Source organism: Salvelinus alpinus, chromosome 18 (assembly GCF_045679555.1).
Source record: "Salvelinus alpinus chromosome 18, SLU_Salpinus.1, whole genome shotgun sequence".
In the NCBI taxonomy this organism is placed as follows: Eukaryota; Metazoa; Chordata; class Actinopteri; order Salmoniformes; family Salmonidae; genus Salvelinus; species Salvelinus alpinus.
The window spans coordinates 41,304,255-41,327,707 of record NC_092103.1 but is presented as its reverse complement, the minus strand read 5'-3'; the positions used below and the strand labels follow the sequence as shown (position 1 = coordinate 41,327,707).

Here is a 23,453-nt window from a genome sequence, read left to right as displayed (position 1 = left end):
CCCCATTTCTAATGGTTTTGCAAATTTTTGATACGGAATGTTATCAGATCTTCAACCAAAACCTAATATTAGATAAAGGGAACCTGAGTGAACAAATCACAACAATTACATACTTATTTAATTTATTTCATAAAGTTTTGGCAAACCCAATGCCCCTGTGTGAAAAAAGAATTTCCTCCCTTACTCTCAATAACTGGTTGTACCACCTTTAGCTGCAATGACTGCCACCAAATACTTCCTGTAGTTGTTGATCACTCTCTCACATTGCTGTAGAGGAATTTGGGCCCACTAACAATTACTTTTTCACACAGAGGAATTGGGTGTTGCGTAACTTATATGAATACATTTGTAAACTCAGGTTCCCTTTATCTAATACTAAGATCTGATAACATTCAGTATGAAAACTAAAGAAAATCAGAAGGGGGCAAATATTTTCTCATGGCACTGTATATATGAAGGGCCAACATGTATCAACTTTCACAGTGAATGCTTTTGTTTCTACGTTTTCTGCCAACGAATTAAACATCGCCAAGTGCGGCAGTAAAAAAATATTGAGCCTATTTATTAATGCAACCCTTGCTGTTTATAAAGCAGCATTACATCGAGCTAGACTTTTAGAAATGACAAGTTCACTTTCTGGGGGGGCATTTATGATGTCCTCTACTGTGGATCGCTAAAATATCCTAATGATTATGATCCAACTTCCTCAATTAAAATATTATGGCGACCAGTGGCGTGTATTCATGTATGACAAGGGAAGCCAAGCTTCCCCCCAAAAAATGGACAAAAAAATATACAATAAAAAATAGACAACTACAATTGTCCTTCAATTTGCAAGTGGCTGAATACATCTCACCAGAGAAAGCATCAGAGAGAGCAAAACAGCGCCCCTCTGTCTCTCTATGTGTAGCCCATCTATCTGATGCTGTCTGGTCAAAAAGAGTTTGACAATTTGGCGCTCACAGAATTGAATTTAATAGCAAGGGAATTCAGCAAGAATTTGGCTCCCCTTGATAATTAAAAAAATAAAGAATAGCCAATCAGCGTTGAGCTAAACTGAGTGACTACCGCAATGAAAAAGTGTTCAGGGAAACCAGTTTGGATTTGGCTATACACCAATCACATTACATCAAAACCAAAACGTAATTGAAAGAAAAAAAATGTTGTCCTCCGGTGGCTTTCCTAAATTTGCCATGAATGGAGACAGGGATCTGGTACCGGCGATTCTGATCCAACCATAAAAATCACACTGTGCATATGTAGCTAGATATAGTAGGCCAATCTTAACTAGCTGGCTCATTGTTGCACATGAAGGTAAGTTAGGCCTAGGACAACAAACTAAAATAATGTAAACTACTATATGTTAGAGTCATAGACCGTTATGGCAACATGAAAGAGAGGATGGTGGTATTGACGTTCCTCTACGAGTATGGGGAAGGGATCAAGCAATATGCTTTGTGGACTTCAGACAGATGTTGCTCTCTGGTCTTGTGATGAAACAAATGTACATTGGGGCAAAAAAGTATTTAGTCAGCCACCAATTGTGCAAGTTCTCCCACTTAAAAAGATGAGAGAGGCCTGTAATTTTCATCATATGTACACTTCAACTAAAATCACATTGTAGGATTTTTTATGAATTTATTTGCAAATTATGGTGGAAAATAAGCATTTGGTCAATAACAAAAGTTTATCTCAATACTTTGTTATATACCCTTTGTTGGCAATGACAGAGGTCAAACGTTTTCTGTAAGTCTTCACAAGGTTTTCACACACTGTTGCTGGTATTTTGGCCCATTCCTCCATGCAGATCTCCTCTAGAGCAGTGATGTTTTGGGGCTGTTGCTGGGCAACACAGACTTTCAACTCCCTCCAAAGATTTTCTATGGGGTTGAGATCTGGAGACTGGCTAGGCCACTCCAGGACCTTGAAATGCTTCTTACGAACTTTTTTTTCTCATTTTGTCTGTCATAGTTGAAGTGTAGCTATGATGAAAATTACAGGCCTCTCTCATCTTTTTAAGTGGGAGAACTTGCACAATTGGTGGCTGACTAAATACAGTGGGGCAAAAAAGTATGTGTGGTTGAATTTATTCTGCCTGTTGTCTTGGCTTTATATAATCACAGTGGCGTATGAACTAGCGGGTTATAGAGCACAAACAACAATTATTTACAACATAGGTTGTAATATGGCTTTTTCCCCCCTGGCTTGGCTTCACCATTGATTTTACCCACGCACCGCTACCGATTGTGACACTATACCAGTGCTTCTCGATTATTTTCTGTTACGCCCCCCCCCCCTAGGAAGAAGTAAACATTTTCCGCCCCCCAACTCTCCGCCGCGACTGTAAATAGTATAATTTGTCTATAAAATTGTTATAAGTACACCTCTGCATAACATTGTATCCTTATTAGCATTAAAGAAAACTAAAAAACTAAAAAGAAAGAAAGAAATATAGATCAACTTACAACAAAGAATAACTTTATTAACATTGTTTTTTAGTCTGTAACAGAAAATACTTAAAGTGCATCGATTTGCCTGAAATGTAAAAAAAAAATCACGCCTTATTTAAACTGTATTTTTTTTTTTACCATTTGATACTGAAAAATAAAATAATCAATAAATAATAATAAATTCAAATTGATCAGCAACATTAACTCAGGAGCACAATATATGAAACACTTTGACCTATAAAACAAAAATGAATAAAACAATGTGCTGATTTAAAAAAAATCAAAATGAGGAAGTCATAGTTTTTATTTTTGCAGCACTTGCGTCATCCAGCATGACAGAGACCATGTCTAATGCTGCAGGTAGTATCAGCTCCTCTGCTATGGAGTGTTTTTTTTTGCACTGAGCAATTTGGTACGCCACCTTATATGATGCTAACAGTGCTCGCTGGTTTACTGAAGTAGCATTCACAAAGTGGGACGATTGTTGGCAATATTCGGCACGTTTTCGCTGAAAAAACTCAAGCGGCTTATCAGCGTGATTGGGGTGTAATGTCTTTAAGTGACGCCTTAATTTATTTGGCTTCATGCTGTCCGCTGCCAACATTTTTTGACACAGTAAACATACCGGTCTTTCCTCGTCTCCCACCTTAGTCACAGTGAAGCCAAGCGCTACATACGCATTGTCATATTTCCTCGTCTTAGCTTTCGGGAGACTTACGTTTGTCTCATTATCTCCGTCTCTCTCCGCCTTTCTTTTCATCCCTGTTAAATATTTTTCCATGGTGTCTCTTAAGGTTTTGTTATCTGCACTTCATATCTCCTGCTCTGTGCTGTGTGCTCTTGTTCAGTGCAAAAAAAACCTACTCCCTGCAGCAAAAAAAAGCATGTTCCCCGGGGTCACACGCATCGCTCCGAGCCCCCCCAGGGGGGCGCGCCGCACTATTTGAGAAGGACTGCACTATACCAAAAATGGTGTGGTCTGGTTTAGAAACTTTGGATCCAAGCTCAGGTTCGAAGTGTAGCCTGTTATTACCTGGACATGTTGAAATATCTTCATGCCTAGAATTTAAAAAAACTTCCAGGCTTCAATTTATTGAGAAAACATTTATTATTACAGCAGGCAGTTTGGAAAAGACTAATCCCGTCCGAATCGTCCTCTGAAATAATTAACATTCTGGGGTAGGAATAATTACATACCCATCGTTCTCTAGTAATACTAGTACCGTGCGAATAGGGCATAACATAATAACATAACCAAATGAACCCTTTCCCAATCGCTCCTCTGGAAGCTAAGCCAGGCTAGAACAGGGTTATGTTCACAATGCACACATTTTAAGGAAAGTGTCTGAAACTGAGTGAAACGGGGAAATTCTATCTATTGTTTGTCCAATAACGAATGCTCATTTTGGTTATCATACAAAATGTTTCACTACGGTGTGCCCTAATGAACACGACCCAGATGAGCCTCTCAAAGCCATCCCGATTGAAAGGCATTTGTGCTCTCTCCCTAAAGAGTGTGTCCTCTCCCTAAAGAGTGTGTCCTCTCCCTAAAGAGTGTGTCCCCTCCCTAAAGAGTGTGTCCCCTCCCTAAAGAGTGTGTCCTCTCCCTAAAGAGTGTGTCCTCTCCCTAAAGAGTGTGTCCTCTCCCTAAAGAGTGTGTCCTCTCCCTAAAGAGTGTGTCCCCTCCCTAAAGAGTGTGTCCTCTCCCTAAAGAGTGTGTCCTCTCTCTAAAGAGTGTGTCCTCTCCCTAAAGAGTGTGTCCTCTCCCTAAAGAGTGTGTCCTCTCCCTAAAGAGTGTGTCCTCTCCCTAAAGAGTGTGTCCTCTCCCTAAAGAGTGTGTCCTCTCCCTAAAGAGTGTGTTCTCTCCCTAAAGAGTGTGTCCTCTCCCTAAAGAGTGTGTCCTCTCCCTAAAGAGTGTGTCCTCTCCCTAAAGAGTGTGTCCTCTCCCTAAAGAGTGTGTCCTCTCCCTAAAGAGTGTGTCCTCTCCCTAAAGAGTGTGTCCTCTCCCTAAAGAGTGTGTCCTCTCCCTAAAGAGTGTGTCCTCTCCCTAAAGAGTGTGTCCTCTCCCTAATGAGTGTGCACACTAAGTAGCAGTAGAATGTGGTAGTGTACTACGTAGTGCATACCTTAGTGCAGACCAGGTGTTGAGGTCAGGGTCACTCGACTGGAGCAGGAGGGTTCTCTGTTTCTCATCCAGGGCTCGGCTCAGCCACCACCTCCCCTTTGAATAAGAATGATATATTGAAATGGAATTGAACCCATCCCTGAATAAGACACATAATAGAGAAAGCTGTAGTAAGTGGTCGCCTAGTGGTCGCCTAGTGGTCGCCTAGTGGTCGCCTAGTGGTCGCCTCAGGAACAGCCAACATGCTTACTACACCTGATTTCTATAGGCAGTATGCTTAGAAATACGTTTCAGCCATAAACACATTGACAATTCTTGATTTAAGACAAAACAAACTGTCAAAGACATAACATTTACACTACCACCAGGTATCCAAAATAACTGATTCCAGTCTGAGAAACGGTCCTGAGACAGTAGTATAGAATATACTGTTGTGTTATGTTGTAGTATTCAGACCCCTTGACTTTTTCCACGTTATTCTAAAATGTATTAAATTTGCCCCCCCCTCAATCTACACAGAATACCCCATAATGACAAAGCAAAAACTGAAATATCACGTTTACATAAGTATTCAGATCCTTTACTCAGTACTTTGTTGAAGCATCTTTGGCAGCGATTACAGCCTCGAGTCTTCTTGGGTGTGACGCTACAAGCTTAGCACACCTGTATTTGGGGAGTTTCTCCCCTTCCTGTTGGAAGGTGAACCATGGCCTCAGTCTGAGATCCTGAGCAAGTTTTCATCAAGGATCTCTGTACTTTGTTCCGTTCATCTTTCCCTCGATCCTGACTAGTCTCCCAGTCCCTGACGCTGAAAAACATCCCCACAGTATGATGCTGCCACCACCATGCTTAACCGTAAGGATGGTGCCAGGTTTCCTCGAGATGTGACGCTTGGCACTCAGGCCAAAGAGTTCAATCTAGCTTTCCTTTGGTGCCTTTTAGCAAACTCCAAGCGCGCTGTCATGTGCCTTTTACTGAGGAGTGGCTTCCGTCTGACCACTCTTCCATAAAGGCCTGATTGGTGGAATGCTGCAGAGATGGTTGTCCTTCTGGAAGGTTCTCCCATCACAGAGGAACTCTGGAGCTCTGTCAGAGTGACCATTGAGTTGTTGGTCACCTCCCTGACCAAGGCCCTTCTCCCCCGATTGCTCAGTTTGGCCGGGCTGCCAGCTCTAGGAAGAGTCTTGGTGGTTCCAAACGTATTCAATTTAAAAATGATGGAGGCCACTGTGTTCTTGGGGACCTTCAATGCTGTAGACATTTTTTGGTACCCTTCCCCATACATGTGCCTCGATACAATCCTGTCTTGGAGCTGTACGGACAATACCTTTGAACTCATGGCTTGGTTTTTGCTCTGACATGCACTGTCAACTGTGGGACCTTATATAAACAGGTGTGTGCCTTTCCAAATCATGTCCAATCAATTGAATTTACCACAGATGGCTCCAATCAAGTTGTAGAAACATGATGTTCAATGGAAACAGGATGCACCTGAGCTCAGTTTCGAGTCTCATAGCAAAAGGTCATCAATCACGTAAATAAGGTATCAGTTTTTTATTTTTAATACATTTGCAAAAATGTCTAAAAACCTGTTTTCACTGTCATAATGGGGTAATGGGGTAGATTGAGGGAAACATTTGTTTTCATCCATTTTGGAATAAGGCTGTAACGTAACAAAATATGGAAAAAGGGGTCTGAATACTTTCCGAATGCACTGTATGTAGTGTTATGTTGTAATATATTATGGTTGTGATACATGTTGTGTTGTTGTGATATGTTGTGATATGTTATGTCGTACCTTGGGGGTGATTTTACAGAGGATACAGAACTTGCTAGTGCCGGTGGCTTCCTTCAGGTATTCCTCATTCACCAGCTCACGTGCCAGGGCTTTCCAGCAGGGCTCAGAGACACTCTTCCCAGCTCCAAACAGAGGGTGACACCGGTACTTCTCAGGAACCCTTTGAGAGTACTGGAAGAAGAAGAACAAGGTCATGTTCATTAGGCACCAAGTAGACTAACGGAAACAGAGTGGGACAACCTGGACACAATCATTTTCCTGTTTTGTTCCAGTATGCCCTAATGAACATGACCCAGCCCAAAACTCTCAAACTCACTGATCCACGGAGGAACAGGATGGGGGCTGCGGAGCCGAATCTCTCCCCCATAGCACTGACGGCTCCCATCAGCTGGAATGCCAACACACCGTAGTCCTGACGCCCACCGTCCACTGTGTCATTTACACCGACTCTGTTCACCGCCCTGAAAACACACACATTCCCAATGGATGATCTAAAACAGGGCTGCCCAACCCTCTTCCTGGAGATCTACTGTCCTGTAGGTTTACAGTCCAACCCTCTTCCTGGAGATCTACTGCCCTGTAGGTTTACAGCCCAACCCTCTTCCTGGAGATCTACTGTCCTGTAGGTTTACAGTCCAACCCTCTTCCTGGAGATCTACTGCCCTGTAGGTTTACAGCCCAACCCTCTTCCTGGAGATCTACTGCCCTGTAGGTTTACAGCCCAACCCTCTTCCTGGAGATCTACTGCCCTGTAGTAGATCCCACAGGACAGTAGATCTCCGGGAAGAGGGTTGGAGTGAAAACCCACAGGACAGTAGATCTCCGGGAAGAGGGTTGGAGTGAAAACCCACAGGACAGTAGATCTCCGGGAAGAGGGTTGGAGTGAAAACCCACAGGACAGTAGATCTCCGGGAAGAGGGTTGGAGTGAAAATCTACAGGACAGTAGATCTCCGGGAAGAGGGTTGGAGTGAAAACCTACAGGACAGTAGATCTCCGGGAAGAGGGTTGGAGTGAAAACCTACAGGACAGTAGATCTCCGGGAAGAGGGTTGGAGTGAAAACCCACAGGACAGTAGATCTCCGGGAAGAGGGTTGGAGTGAAAACCTACAGGACAGTAGATCTCCGGGAAGAGGGTTGGAGTGAAAACCTACAGGACAGTAGATCTCCGGGAAGAGGGTTGGAGTGAAAACCCACAGGACAGTAGATCTCCAGGAAGAGGGTTGGAGTGAAAACCTACAGGACAGTAGATCTCCAGAAAAAGGGTTGGAGTGAAAACCTACAGGACAGTAGATCTCCAGAAAAAGGGTTGGAGTGAAAACCTACAGGACAGTAGATCTCCAGGAAAAGGGTTGGAGTGAAAACCTACAGGACAGTAGATCTCCAGGAAAAGGGTTGGAGTGAAAACCTACAGGACAGTAGATCTCCAGGAAAAGGGTTGGGCAGCCCAGGTCTAAAAGAACCCAAAGATGGTGGAAACAGAACACAGTAAACAGTGCATGTTATGTGGAGCTAAAAGAACATGTGGATGTTATTTTACACAGAACAGAACAGAAAATTGCTGGGAAAACACCCACCCAGATCGGCAGTTGTCACAGCACTGGTCAGTTCCCATGATGCCCGAGGTCACCTTTCGAAGCTGTTTGTCTTCAAAGTGGGAGAGGATCAGCCTAAAGAGAAATGAAATGTGAAGCAATACTTTGAATACAGGTAGCTATTGACACAATATACTGATATGTACCTAAAACATGTATCACTCATTACGGAACAAGAACAAGACTTACTTCCTTCTGCACTTGGATGAGTTGAGATACAAGTCCATTTTGCCCATCATTTTGAGCTTGTAGCCCCGGAATTTGTTGTTTGCTACCTGGTTGATGAGAAACCTGTACAGAACAACAATAAAAGACTCAGTTCAGGTCTGGGTTTCACTAATCTGAACTCTGAAGGCTTCATGTCAAGACAGACAATATTATTTATTTGTTATAACTGTCTTGTCTACCATTTATGAACTAATATATATATATATATTTTTTTACATTCTTATAACATAATCACAAAAAAGAGTGACCTGTTTAATTTTAGATCTGCTGGTGCCCACAGGACGTGGCAGGCACTTGGAAGTCCGTCTCTCCCAGCACGTCCAATCTCCTGGTAGTAAGATTCCATCTCCTTAGGGGCTCCATAATGGATCACCTTCCTGATGTCAGCCTTATTGATCCCCATTCCAAAAGCAACTGTAGCCACAATACACTAAAAACAATTAACAAAACCATATAAGTATGCTTGCATACAGAGGTGGACAATGTTTATGTGTTTTCATGCCTGTATAGAATTTGCAAAGAACCACAAACTGATTTATATTTGGAGAGAAGAGACTAATTCAACTAAATTTGGCATATATTTTGCTACTATCAATCTCTACACAGTATAGCAATAAATCTAACCCACCTGGATTTAATTTAAAATATTTGAAACTTGTTTTTGTTTCTTAAAGATTTAAAAGCACACCTGGATTTCATCCCTCATGAAGCGATACTGGGTCTCCCTCCTCTGTTTGATGCCCAGACCAGCATGGTATACACCACACGTGACACCCAGCGAGGTCAGAGTTGAGGTCACACGCTCAGCCTCTTTCCTCGAGGGGCAGTACACAATAGAGGACCCTTCAAACTCATAATCCCCCCTGAAATAGCCGACAGCAAATGACACAAAAAAAAAAGAAGCTATTTTGATCTAATTGGTCGAAACGTTGTGGGAGGATAGATTGCATTGTGCCGAGTATCATCTACCGAATACATTTTTATATCCAGCATCTGCTCAAAGACATTGGATGTCATCTTTTCCTATACAAACAAAACATGGATATTAATATCATTACTATGATAAAAGCTGGCTCCATATTCACCAATATTCCCAAAAGCATATATATACAGTACATATCCTGAATTTTAAAAAAAACATCATATAGCTAGGTCTGCTTAAATATATTATTAACCTTCATTCAGTATATGGACCTAAATATATGTTGAATAATAAGCAATTAATATATGAGCCTACCCGGTGGTCTTCTTCAGGAAGCCATTCAGGTCCTGAAACACGCCCCCAGACTTGCGGTTGACGTCCAGGTAGAGGTTGGGCCGGTCGAAGGAGGTGCAGGTGACGATGGGTTGCTCCAGGTTCAGACTCTTCACTATGTCCTCCCTGATGGATGGGCTTGCAGTGGCAGTCAGCGCCACGATGGGAACCTGAACACGGAACACAGTCAATGGAAACCTGAACACGGAACACAGTCAATGGGAACCTGAACACGGAACACAGTCAATGGGAACCTGAACACGGAACACAGTCAATGGGAACCTGAACACGGAACACAGTCAATGGGAACCTGAACACGGAACACAGTCAATGGGAACCTGAACACGGAACACAGTCAATGGGAACCTGAACACGGAACACAGTCGTTCAATCCTGGTAAAACGTTCACTTGACACCATTGTAAGTCCTCCACATAAGAGTACCATAAGAAGGATGTCAGCGTTTGCCAACTGTCCACGATACATAGAATTATGTAGCTGACCTGTTATGCAACATCTGTTATGTCCTCATTATGACATGACTACATAAGAATTATGACGGAGGATTGCCTCTAATTGATAATATATTGTTTAAGATGATGGCTGTCTGTGATAGAATAAAACTTTATTGTCCATTCAGGATGGACATTTTTCTTTGGCATCACCAAATGATGTATGCAATGAGAGACTAATGTTCTTACGTTAGGTAGACTTCTCTTCAGGTTTCCCAGACTCCTGTATGCACCTCTGAAGTCATGGCCCCACTCAGAGATACAATGAGCCTCATCCACCGCTATCAAAGAGATTCCTGCAGGACAAGCACAGCAGAATGCAGAGATAACTCACCCCAGAATAGTTATTTTCCCCAAAAAACATAAAAGATCATCTTTAGAGTTAAATGATTGTTCGTCCATTGCCTACCAATGAACTTAAGATAATCTTTGTTCTAAAGATGATGTTTCTGGGAAACACCTCCATCAGCTATATTCTCACTGCTAAATGTAGAAAAAGACAAGGCTTGAGAAAATGGAATATATCTGTATAAATGTATAAGGAGAAATATTTAAAAGAAAGTCATGAATTGGAACCTAGAGTTCACTCACCTATACTTCTATCGAGCTGTTCGAGTAGAGCTACATTGCCTGAGCAGTATTCTGGGGTCATGTATACAACTCTGTATTGCCCCCTAAAGACAGAATAGGGTCATGTTATTTTCTGCCTAGTTGGTACATAAGCAGGCTTTACTTATAACAGGGGTGCAAAATTCAGGCTTTCCAGTTCCACAGTCCTGCTAGATGTTGTTTAGTCTTAAAGTAACACTATGCAGAAATTGCTCCGCCATTACCTGGTTGCTAAAACTAATAGTTCGCTTAATTTCAGTTTGTGACAAAGTAAGATTGTCTATACTATCATTGTACCATCCAAACCACTGAAATATATTTAATAACCAAAAATATGGTTGTTTCAGCTGGTGTACAAAAAGACGCAAAAACAAAACTTAAGAACTGGAAGCATAGAAATAGTGCACCTAGAACATATCTACCTCTTAGATTTGCTTTCAAGTAGAATGATAGATCTATAACTTACATTTCTATGTGAATTTGAGTCACCCAAGAAATTACATATTGCCACTTTAATTGATCAATTTACAGTTCATACAGCTGGTAAACTCAGTACACTGTGGGCCTGGGAGCTGACTTATGACATTGGTAGCCTGGTCCCAGATCTGTTTGCTCTGGCCAACTTCATTGCTCATTGTCACTGGCATGACAAGGAGTTGACATGATAGCACAAACAGACTGGCACTCAGGCTACAATGCCCCTTGACTGTAAAAAGTATAAATTAGTATATTACACATGGTGACAGAACAGAGGAAGGAGAGGGTGCATGTAAACATCCCTTTAGGGACATATCACATGACTACATTTTCTGTCAGAACTAAGAACAAAATACTTTTATGCAGTTGTAATACTTTAGCAGTTGGCAAACATTTAGTAAAATAAAAAAATAAAAAATTGAAAAGGGGCTTACTGTTTCAAGCCGGCTAAAACATTTTTGGTCTGAGCAGAGCCGAGAAAACAAGCTGGAATGTTGGACATTCTGGAAAATGAAGAGAAAACGCTACGTTGTTGCAGGAGAACCTCACCGTGATCTCACCTGGACAGCGTTCAGGTTGTGGAACGTTGCAGATAGAAATATTATGAATAGAGCCGACACGGTTCCTTATTCTACATGTTAGAGGGGTGTTTGTTCTACATGCTGTTTTTCTATCTGCACGTTGCACAACGTTATGTCCTGCTGAACGCACCACTGGCTGACTAGGTGTCACCTATAACCCAAACACTACATACTGTTTCACTCAGAAGAATACCAACATTGATGAGCTCTAATGGTTACCAGATACTTCTATTCCTGCAAAACATGACATTTTCACATTTTTCAATATATATGGGGAAAAACAAGCAGTCGAACTCATGTGATTATTTCTATCAATGGCGTATGACAATCAAAATATGTTAAAAGTAGAAAATGACATTGGTAGGGACGGTATTTTTAAAAGGTTACTGGTGCTAAAATGTTGCTACTCACTCGAGCTGGAGCACTTGATCCTCCATGAGAGCGATGAGAGGACAGATAACAATGCTGACGCCAACACAGTACACTGGGGGGAACTGGAAGCACAGGCTTTTCCCATAGCCTTCAGGGAGACATGGACAAACACTTAGTTTACCTGGTAGAATACCAATGGCTGACATCCTCATTGATTTTACATCACGTTGCATATCTCACCTACTAACCCAAGATGTTCCATTGCACAAAATAGTTAGTTGAATAAGTGATAGCATATTTTCCTTAACTATACTGTGACGACCCTCCCACTCTGTCTACCGAATTTCTTTCTCTTTGCTCTTGTTTTCCTTAATATGATGTTGGTGGGCGGAGCTGGGAGGGTTGTCAGGGAAACACACCCAAGTCCAGGTGTGTCCCGGGGATAAATACACCTTTCCCCCCATTCATTGAGGAGACTCTCTCCGTGCAAACACAATGTATGTTGGTTTGGTTGTGGCATTTTGTGGTTTGTTTATTTTGGCATGGCTCCATATTATTACCATCTTTGCACGCAACCACACACAATTGTTAATTAAAATATAGTTTACTTTAGTGAAGAAATATATTTTTGTTATTCCTTGATCTCTGCGTTGTCTCCCTTTCTGTTAAGAGCCGGTTCGTGACTATACTCATTCAGCCTGTTTCTGTCACAAACTAATTAAAGGATGTTGTCATCTGTAACTATAATTCAAAAAGGCACTCGCACATCTGAGCTGTCTTTTTTTCAGGTGCACAGTAACAGTTGAATAAAATGATTAAAACTAAGAAACCGGCACTGTTCCTTATTAAGCTTTACGTATCGACCACACAACCTTCCTCAGAGCTTTTGTGATTTTTTTTGTGTGAATCTGTAACTACAAATATATTTGCAGTACCCTTGAATATCCCGCAGCAGAACTAACTTACGCTACTTGTCATACAGGTCTGATTAATGTGCATAGAGATTTCAGAGTCATAACGAAACCATCCACTAGGTGGCAGTGCAATAGCAGTAGTATAAGTGCAAGTACATCAGATTTGAACAAAAGGATGAAAGCCCAATATATATATATATTTTTATGTACCTCTTCTGGGAATATTCATTTACGAACTACACTTTATTATTGGAACTATACGATGCCATCCATATGGATGCTCATATTACCGTGACGACTTAGTCAATCATAATTAACTTAACATGATGGCGAGTGGGGGATGGAACTTACCTGTTGCCATGACAACAAGGTTATCTCGCCTCTCCTTCAGAACAGAGTGAATTACTTTCCATTGTACTCTGAAACAGAGGGGATTTCTCTTTCATGTACAAATGACAAATTATAATATGAACATATGGGGGAGGGGGGGGGGGGGGGTGACTTACGGCTTGAAGCGACTATGTCCAAAATACATCTTTAGACATTTGATTTGTTCAGGGAGTGGCTCTGGAAGAGATGGATCTGGATGTGGAGAGGGGGAAAGAGGCCTCAATAGACTGACACAGAAATACACTCACATCAGCCTGAGTACATTTGACACTGGAGGTTAACATCTGCCCGAGTACACAAGGCTGGCGATTAATCCGAAACTGCTATTCTAAAACCCTGCTGTTGGCAATGAGCCCAACTCCTAGAGGGAATTGGATTAATAAGTAGTTTGTGGTATATAGCCAATATGCCACGGCTAAAGGCTGTGTCCAGGCACTCCGCATGCGTCGTACGTAAGAACAGTCCTTAGCCGTGGTATATTGGCCATATACCACACCCGGTTGGGCCTTATTGCTTAAATCTATCTCAACGTGTGATTTTGAATAGGTTTCTGTGTTGGTATTGATTTTTTAACAGAGTAGAGCATGATTTAATTATAATGCTGGCTATATAGGTCATGGGATTTGTGTAAAGGCTCACCACTATTTCCACTGCCTACAGCAGAAAATTATAGCTATTATTAGCTCCTTTTATTAAAATGTACCGTCACTCTACTTCAATCAACACACAGTAGACTGAGAGCATCCTCCTTTTACACTCGCAATAGATTATAATAAGGCTGCCTATTTGTCAGTCAGTCCATTAGTATTTCTCCACAACAATCTTTGAAACCTAAAACAGCTAAGACATAGCTCCATCAGTACCAAAATCTTCTTCTTCCAGCTCCTCTATGTCATCCTCCTCATTGCCAAGGTCAGAGGGCATTTCCTCAGGTTGGTGTTGCTTCTGTTGAGTCAACCTCTCCACTTCCTCCACACACTGAGGTGAGAAACATCCAAACCACATCATCACACAAGGCACTGGTTCTTAACCAATAGTAGACCTGGGGAAAATGCCTATGTCAAATATACTTTTGTACATTTGAAAATATAATACGTACTTGATTTAGTTTGGAGCTCGTACTTAATCCATTGTCAGGTCGTTATTGTAAAATAAAATATGTTCAATAACTTACCTAGTTAAATAAAAGCAGAACATAAATACATCCATTGGTTCAATTGTACAAAGCAAACAAAAAACCTAGCTAACAAACTCATGGTTTTGACATATTTTATACAAATCAAACTAACAAACTCACATTTTTGACATATTTTGACCCAGGCCTGCTATAAGAAGGTTAATGAGAAAAATCCACACCTCAGACGTGCTTGAATGTGTAAAACTGGCTTATTGAGAATGGGCATACTGACTGATGAGAGGTTAGGATAACATCTGTAAGGATAATGTATGGTAAGAGGGGAAATCCATCGTTCTCTCTAACATCCAGACTATTACCTGTAGCATCTCGCTCTCCAGCTCCACTTCGTACAATAGGTCTGCAGAGTCATCCGGTGCATTTTTCTCCTTCAATAGAAAAGGCAAAAGAGCAAAGCATTAAGAACCTAATACTGTGGGTGAAGTTGATTGGTGAAGATAATGAATGAGGTCTACTGTAGCTCAATTGTTAGAGCATGGCGCTTGCAACTAGTGCCGGGACGATACCAGTAGATACTTGTTAGTATCATGGCAAGGAAACAAAACATGAAGCGGATTTACCTTCTTTAGGAAAACATCCCTAATGTTGGAAACAAACATCATTATATTGTCATCCAGTCCAATTTATTTTCCAAGCTATAGCACACAATATTTTACATACAGCAGGTTTTTAAAGGACCAAAAGAGTTTGGTCTGCTTGTTTTATATTTTTGCTATGGAAAAAATATTGCGATACTTGTATCGCCACAGCCCTACTTACAACGGCAGGTGGGTTTGATTCCCGGCACCACCCGTACGTAAAATGTACGTAAGCATGACTAAGTCTCTTTGGATAAAAGCACCTGCTAAATATATTATTATATGTGACTGCTCGGCTTGATCTTATGAAGCAACATTTGAAATGGTGTTTTTTTTATTTTTTACATTGGATAAAAGTAGAGACTCAGAGCTAGAAAATGGTATATCATACACTACAGTTGAAGAACAATGGGAAAGTAATTCTGCTTCGAAAGTTGATCAACTTGTAACCTCACTTTTGAGAAAATGGCCCTTGAATGTTTTTGGTAAACCTACTGGAGAGCTCTTCTTCATCTACACTAGCGTTTCCCAAACTCAGTCCTCTGGAGGGGGGCACGTTTTGGTTTTTGCCCTAACACTACACAGCTGATTCAAATAATTAAAAGCTTGATGATTAGTTTATTTTGCTAGGTCAAAAACTAAAACGTGCACCACTTGGGGTCCAGAGGACTGAGTTTGGGAAACCCTGGTCTACACTCATTCAGCATAGTTCACACACTCTTAAACCCTGGTCTACACTCATTCAGCATAGTTCACACACTCTTAAACCCTGGTCTACACTCATTCAGCATAGTTTACACACTCTTAAACCCTGGTCTACACTCATTCAGCATAGTTTACACACTCTTAAACCCTGGTCTACACTCATTCAGCATAGTTCACACACTCTTAAACCCTGGTCTACACTCATTCAGCATAGTTCACACACTCTTAAACCCTGGTCTACACTCATTCAGCATAGTTCACACACTCTTAAACCCTGGTCTACACTCATTCAGCATAGTTCACACACTCTTAAACCCATCTCTTTAAGGATTCACATGTGAGGGCATGTACTAAACAACCAAAGATTAAGACTAAAGGCTGGTTTATACTACAGGTGTATTCGTAAATTCAATCTGGAGTGCCAGAGTGCGCCCTGGGCACTCGTAAACTCAGAGAGTTGGTAGCTACTTCAAGACATGAGAGAACAGCTCACTCTGAGCATTTTACTCGCCATAGCCGAGCTGGGTAGGCGGTTTTTATGTTATCCATAGTGTTGGTGACTGTAACTGTGCTGCTGGCAACAATTTATTTACGTTTTTTTCCCCCTGACGTTTACTGACACCCCGGCCATATTATGATATGCAGACTTAAGACATTCTATTGAAACTAGTGACACAAATACTACCAGTTGTTCAAACTTCCATCCCTATTGAATGAGGGCTAAATATATTAGTTGTTCTAGCCCACATCAGTTGGACAATAAATGGCTGCCAACAACCTTTCAGGACATTTGCATGAAGGTGGCATAATGCAAAATGAACAGAGGTCAATAAAGGACTCTCTATCTTTAGCTTGTTTCCTGAACAATGACATCTAATGTAGAATCCTCCACATAAATACAAATGGATATAACCTGGTTCCAGATCTGTTAGTCCCGTCTTATTGGTTATTGGCGTGACGATGACCATAGAAATTGGCATTACAGCACAAACAGGTCTGGGATCAGGCTAAATAGATTTGCTCTTCACCTGGAACTCCAAAGTGGACTGCTCCTCCAAATCCTCCTGCTTAGCTTGCCTCTCCAGCATTTGAAGCTCATACTCTGAGATATCCAGGGACATGATGCAGTCTCCTTGATAGTCTATGGGTTTGCTGGCCTCTTCCATGGGTTCAGGAACCTTAAAGAGATCTATGTTAGAGTGATTGAGGTCCTCATCTTCTCCGGGTGAGCCCTGATCCATCTGTGTTCCATTGGTTGCGTCTGTTCCGTCAGGACTGAGGGTCTTGTTCTCTGGGAGGTCGTGAGACAAAGGTTCTGGATCTATGTTTGAAGCTGAGGTGTTGTTCTTTGACAGCAAATCTCTCAGAGCAGTGAGACTAACATACAGGTCCTCCACTAGCGTTGCAACGCTACAATGACAAAAGAAAAGAAATGCATTTGAGACTGATTACATTTCTGACCTTGTCTGTACTGTACTTACGAATCAGACAAATGAGTGAACAACAATCTTGATGTTGGAATAGTAATGTCTGTATACTGGACCTCTGGATGTCATTGACTTCTTCTGGGATGCTGCCAGCTAATTCCTCAATTTCATTGGCCATTTGAGACAGCTTGTCCTTAAGGCCAGACTGAGAATTCACTCCTTTATTGGAGCACAAAGAGACATATATTTTGTTTAAAGATACCGCTATTAACCAACCAGAGTCTAAGCCGGGGGAGGGGGGGATTCTACTAACTATACAGAATTGTTTTATGAAGGTCATACCAAAGATCATTTAGCATTTTAAGACCCCTTGAAGTATATATAAAAAATAAAAATGTTTGGGGGGGTTCTTACTGCTATTAGCTTATTCACTACATGGAACAAATAGCCCCCCCAAATAAAACAAAAGGAAGTTTGTTCTGAAGTGTCTCTCCTATATCTGAGCGATATAAAAAAAGATCTGACTCATTTCAGGAAACTAGGTGTATGTCACGCGTCACTAATTCACAGGAGAGCCATTTGAACTTACATTTTTATCAAAATGATTTTTTTGGCAGAAATGCCTTCTGGAACGTGATAACTTGCATGTGCCTTAATAACAAACTTGCATACCATCTGTAAATATGAATACAATTGTTCAATTACGAGCCTAGTTGGTTTAGTCAGAGAAACAGACAGAAACTTTCAAGCTAGCCATGACTGGCTGACATAATGGATGGGCTGGACATGCCAAGAGACAAGTTTGGATTGGTATGCCATGTAGCATGCTTCTGTCTATAACATGAGCTGCTTAGTATGTGTATAAAAATAAAGAATGAGTAAGTGAGTCCAAACTTTTGAATGGTACTGTACATGTTTGTGAGAATCTCACCTTTGCACAGAGGGTTAGCCCAAACAGTATGGACACTACAGACAGAAGGCAGATTGGCTGTACCGACTTCAGACGAGTCCCCTGACACTTGTGGTGGTCGTAGAGCATAAGAGTTCATGAGAGTCTCATCTTTCCATAGAGGGGTCATAATAGTTTGTTGGCCAAACCCTTCAGACGCTACCGAGGATTTTGTGAGAAGAACCATTTTCAGGATGTCTCATGGTCTGATAAACACCGCTCTAGCTCTGTCACCTTTCACCGCAAATGCAGAAGAGCGACATAGGCGGAACCGGTGGATTGAGACGCAGATATCTCTATCTTAAACTGACAGATTTCCATTGAGATTTAAAAAAAAACATTTTTCTAATTTTATTTCCGCGGGGGCGTGGACATGGACCTTAGGGGGTTTAAATGAAGGAAACCAATAAAATAACTGGGATTTGAGAAACATAACACATGTATGACACATCAAAGAAATCTACACAATACTCACCAGGGTCCATAGTATTCAGTTTGCTATGAATGATCAGGCCAGCCTAGGCAAGACAAAAAAAATAAAAAATAAAAAACATGGCTGATAAACAAACACAGAATCCCTTGCACAACTCTCCCACAAAACCAGTTCTCTATTCTTCCAATGACACAATATGATACAGTAGGTTTTCCCCCACTCACATAAGCATCTGTAGCTGCGTATCTTTTCTGTTCCTGGGAGAGTTCAAAGTCATCCCAATTGCTACAGCGCACATCCTGCTGTTTGAACAGCCTCTTCTTGAACAGGTGCTTGACGAGCCCATCCAGACTCCATCTCTCACCGCATCGCAGCTGGAAATCACAGAGAATTATAGTCAGTGAGGATATAATACTGTATGTAGCTTTAGAGCAATCAAACAGTCCTTTTGCTATTCCTCATAGCATGTTAGCAGATGCATTTTGGGTGAAATATTTGAGGCCAGTATTTTTGCTGTATTTGGAACGATACCTTTTTAACTTGACATTTTGTTTACGACTTGACTATATGGTTACACACCAACAAGTGGAAGTGTTTGATACATTGGCCCATGAGTAAACACATTGGTAGTTGTGTAATTGCTGTAAAATGAGGGTACAATTCTGTGATCTTACTCTTCCATTTGCCAAATCTCCAAGCTCCACGAAATTCTTCAGTTTGACATCAAAGTCAGAGAGTAGCTTCCACATGTCTCCTTCGATGCCCACGCCAACTTTTCGGATTGTCTCATCCTCCAAAAATATCTTCAAGCCAGTTGGAAATCCTGCAAGAAGTCAGAGATATGCAATACAGAAACCCATTGCAGAACAGGTCTAAACATGTTTCTGATGTGTCGAAATACCGATAAACTATAGGCAGCAACAACATAACAGAAGTGATAAGCAGAAAATGATTCATACAATGATAAATCAATGTTCGAGACATTTCCCCTGTGAACTTTACTTGACATGGGTGCGAGGTGAAAAAGGTAACACTTCTCCACAGAAGCACACAGCTGGACCAAGGCAACTTTCTTCTTCTGGCCTTTGGTGAAGGAAGGAGGCCATTCTATGTCAAACCCCACAGCAGAGCCAGGTGAAAGACTAGACCTACGAAGAAAAAAAAAACAAGAGGGACTGATGTGTAAATGAGGTGCAAAATCCAAGTAAAAAAACTATTATTTCCCACTATAATTAACGTACAATGCTGTTGGTACACTTTTGAGATGTTATTTGCCCCAAAATTTGGATTCAGACATTTATTTTACAGCGGTGAACACGTTTTACAATCAACACAAACCGACAACGAGTTCCAGATTATAGATACGCCTTCAGAGACGTGATGCGTCTAAACCCATGACTGCACATGCTAGGCCTACCTGCTTACCACTGTACAACGGACTTGATTGACTGCTCAATCTCTGTGTTATTACATGTACACTGAATGTACTATGAGACTTAGACTGGTGATAGTCTTGATTACCTTAACTCGTCAGACAGAAAAGAGCAGTCATTCTTCTCCTGGCTGAATATGACTGTGCCAGTGAACTCTAGATAAGGAAGGTCATCCTCTATGACATTTCTTTTATAGAGTCCTGTTTGAACCTGTTGAGAAAAACCAAAAGTGTTACTTATTACCCCCACAGAGAGACTACATTACCAGCCATTATCCACAGAACTGGGCATATTGGGTTTGCTCTGTCGAAGGAAATATGCAAATAAAAGACCATTCACTATTGTCCATCGTGCACATGAGTTCTTACTCCATGTACAGAAATTTACATTTCCAGTACATACATCACATATGCAAATGTTGAAGAGTGACAGCATGATGCAGGACTCGTCTCATAGACCTCTATACAGCAACACATGGAGTATCAATAAACTGGTTGAATTAAACTCAAGTCAGTATTAATTAAAATGTTCTAACTATAACTAATTAACAATGGTGGTCAAAAGGAAATATCACATGCACTAACAATACTGAATATTGAAATGGGTTGAGAGAAACAGTGCAATGGTTTTATTTGCATATGACCCTGCACAGCTCTGGTGGATAGGTAAACATAAGCAAATTAGAGAGTCTCACTGAATTGAAAATTAACCACACCTTGATAGCCAACCTCAGACAGCTGTTGGCAGGCATTTGGAGGCCAGTAGACCTGTCTACACACTGTGCTGGTGATATTGCCATCTGTTAACGAACCAGGAACTACTTCTGGCTTACTAACCATACCAGTTCGTTGTTCACTATCTTGGACCATATATGTGAGTACTGTTTACTCAACTTCAATTACCTGTTTAAGTGCATCTTTTTCAGTAGTTTCTATCTTCGACATCCACTCAGGTAAATTCCTGTCAGTCATGTTTGAATCTGTCAGAGGGAAAGAATTCTATAAGCGTTAATAATAGTTACAGCATCTACAGTGTAGAATACAACACTGTGGCATGAGTCCTTCCTTGTTTCCAACATTTTCCTCTTTTACAAATACAGCTTAAAAATCAGATTGTATTCCTTAGTAAGCTAAATAAACAGAAAAATATGTTGCTGGTGTAAAATAAATCTCTTTACAATGACAGCTGTTGTCATGGCTAGTGTCGTGTTTCCATCTTTATTATAGGCTAACGTTTGCATTTCAGTCTGAAATTGTTTAGCATTGGCTAAAACACATGTACATGCGGTGATACCTGTCATAGCAGATATTTCCAACTTTCCATTGTTAATCCAACAGCTGCCAAGTTGTTAGTTAGGTGGCTAACGTTCTCTAATGTTACATCAAGGGTTAAGGTCAAGAATCCGTGCTAGTTTGCTGAATTCAACGCAAACAAACGTTGTAGTTGACTTGCTTGACTGTTTACTCGTCATGTGCTATGCTGGCTGCATTAGCTAGATAGCTATTGTTGTCTACTTTCATGTGTTTCCATACTCACTCACGGTGGTTAGCTAACTCCAGAAATGGTTCACGTATATTCTTGGCTAGCTAGTATCTAACGCGTAGTTAACGTTATCTGCCAAACATGCTAACATCTCCCGCCGTATTCTTCTTCTTCTTTTTGATTTGTAGTCATTTTTTTATTCAATATACTCGAGAGTTGCTGCCACGTACTGTTTTGGAAGATGAGTTGCATCTACGTAACATTACAGCACCTATTTGTATTACAATTTTGGTTACAGTCGCTGAGGAATAATAATAATATGATCCTACATTAGCTGCACTTGTGAAACAAAAGCTCAGTCATCATATCATAACCCTTTTTCTGAGCGTTTTAATCATTAAACAGTTCCCGGCTTTCGGTTAAAAAAAATATCTAACCTGATGAATAAATAATTATTTAATGGTTTATTTTAAGGATGTATGTTATTAAGACAACATCCATTTCGTTATTATTACAAATTATAAACTGGGTGGTTTGAGCCCTGAATGCTGATTGGCTGACAGCCGTGGTATATCAGACCATATACCATGGGTATGACAGAACATTTATTTTAACTACTCTAATTACATTAGTAGCCAGTTTATAATAGCAATAAGGCATGTCAGGGGTTTGTGGTATATTGCCAATATACCACACCCCCTCGGACCTTATTGCTTAAATATACCACGGCTTTCATCTTTTCAGCATTCAGGGTTCGAACCACCCAGTTTATAATTAAACAATAATGCACGAGGGGGTGTGGTATATGGCCAATATACCACGGCTAAGGGCTGTTCTTAGGCATGACGTAACGCGGAGGTATATTGACCATATACCACAAACCCCCGAGGTGCCTTATTGCTATTATAAACTGGCTACCAACGTAATTAGAGCAGCTCAAATAAATGTTTTGTCTTACCAGTGGTATACGGTCTGATATACCACGGCTGTCAGCCAATCAGCATTTAGGGCTCAAACCACCCAGTTTATAACAGACCGTTGGTAACCAGTTTATAATAGCGATAAGGCACCTCGGGGGTTTGTGGTATATGGCCTCTGCGTTCCGTCGTGCATAAGCCCTTAGCCGTGGTATATTGGCCATATACCACACAACCTCTGGCCTTATTTCTCAATTATAGCATACAATCACTCCTGGAGTTATTTAAGCAATAAGGCCTGAGGGGGTGTGGTATATGGCCAATACCATGACTAAGGGCTGTTCATATGCACGAAGCAACACAGAGTGCCTGGATACAGCCCTTAGCCGTGGGGCGGCAGGTAGCTTGGCGGGTAGGAGCATTGGGCCAGTAGCCAAAAGGTTGCTGGATTGAATCCTAGAGCTGACAAGGTAAAAATCTGTCATTCTTCTCCTGAGCAAGAAAGAATGGGTTGCGTACACAGATGCAGACCAAAAAGACTGAACAACTGGGTCGCGTCTCTAGCAACCGAACTGATAGAACGAACGACCACCCGGCTTGGGTAGCAACACTAGATTTGTGTCGGGACTATATCTTGTTGAAGGATGAAATAGTATGAATAAATTCATCAAAATAACGTTTCAACTAATATTTGAATATGTTGGTAACCCATTGTATAAAAGTGATAATGCCATCGAAGCCGGTGTTTGGAGGATATATTGGCACGGTTTGCCGGACCTCGACTTCGTCTCGGGCCTAACAACACCTGTGCCAATATATCCTCCAAACACCGGCGTCTCTGGCCGCGTCCACATCAACAACAAACTAACATGGTCCAAGCACACCAAGACAGTCGTAAAAAGGGTACGACAAAACCCATTCCCCCTCAGGAGACTGAAAAGATTTGGCATGGGTCCTCAGATCCTCAAAAGGTTTTACAGCTGCACCATCGAGAGCATCCTGACGGGTTGCATCACTGCCTGGTATGGCAA

The 23,453-nt window shown here is 41.2% G+C and overlaps 2 protein-coding genes across 4 annotated transcripts in view; one reads left to right on the top strand and one right to left on the bottom strand.

Moving 5' to 3' along the window:
- Positions 1–21,834, bottom strand: part of wrn (WRN RecQ like helicase) — a 40,023-nt gene extending 18,189 nt beyond the window's left edge. Inside the window, exons 1-25 of one of the 3 annotated variants that reach the window (XM_071351890.1) lie at positions 21,560–21,834; positions 20,926–21,002; positions 20,112–20,233; positions 19,593–19,738; positions 19,265–19,413; positions 18,815–18,964; positions 18,633–18,675; positions 17,325–17,427; positions 16,810–17,191; positions 14,798–14,866; positions 14,167–14,281; positions 13,420–13,495; positions 13,265–13,332; positions 12,039–12,147; positions 11,481–11,549; positions 10,552–10,634; positions 10,150–10,256; positions 9,432–9,619; positions 8,883–9,057; positions 8,443–8,624; positions 8,156–8,257; positions 7,949–8,041; positions 6,690–6,834; positions 6,374–6,544; positions 4,577–4,671 (exon numbers count right to left, since the gene is read on the bottom strand). In XM_071351890.1, coding sequence (XP_071207991.1) covers positions 4,577–4,671; positions 6,374–6,544; positions 6,690–6,834; positions 7,949–8,041; positions 8,156–8,257; positions 8,443–8,624; positions 8,883–9,057; positions 9,432–9,619; positions 10,150–10,256; positions 10,552–10,634; positions 11,481–11,549; positions 12,039–12,147; positions 13,265–13,332; positions 13,420–13,495; positions 14,167–14,281; positions 14,798–14,866; positions 16,810–17,191; positions 17,325–17,427; positions 18,633–18,675; positions 18,815–18,964; positions 19,265–19,413; positions 19,593–19,738; positions 20,112–20,233; positions 20,926–20,994 — 3,011 coding nt within the window. In that variant the 5' untranslated portion in view covers positions 20,995–21,002; positions 21,560–21,834. Of the gene's footprint in view, positions 1–4,576; positions 4,672–6,373; positions 6,545–6,689; positions 6,835–7,948; positions 8,042–8,155; positions 8,258–8,442; positions 8,625–8,882; positions 9,058–9,431; positions 9,620–10,149; positions 10,257–10,551; positions 10,635–11,480; positions 11,550–12,038; positions 12,148–13,264; positions 13,333–13,419; positions 13,496–14,166; positions 14,282–14,797; positions 14,867–16,809; positions 17,192–17,324; positions 17,428–18,632; positions 18,676–18,814; positions 18,965–19,264; positions 19,414–19,592; positions 19,739–20,111; positions 20,234–20,925; positions 21,003–21,316; positions 21,521–21,559 lie in introns of those variants that run through there. The other 2 variants (XM_071351892.1, XM_071351889.1) reach the window with 2 other exon arrangements.
- The window catches only part of LOC139544585 (uncharacterized), a 40,642-nt gene continuing 38,067 nt past the window's right edge, over positions 20,879–23,453 (top strand). Inside the window, exon 1 of the mRNA XM_071351886.1 lies at positions 20,879–20,896. The gene's annotated coding sequence lies outside the window, so the exon portion shown is untranslated. The remainder of the gene's footprint in view (positions 20,897–23,453) is intronic.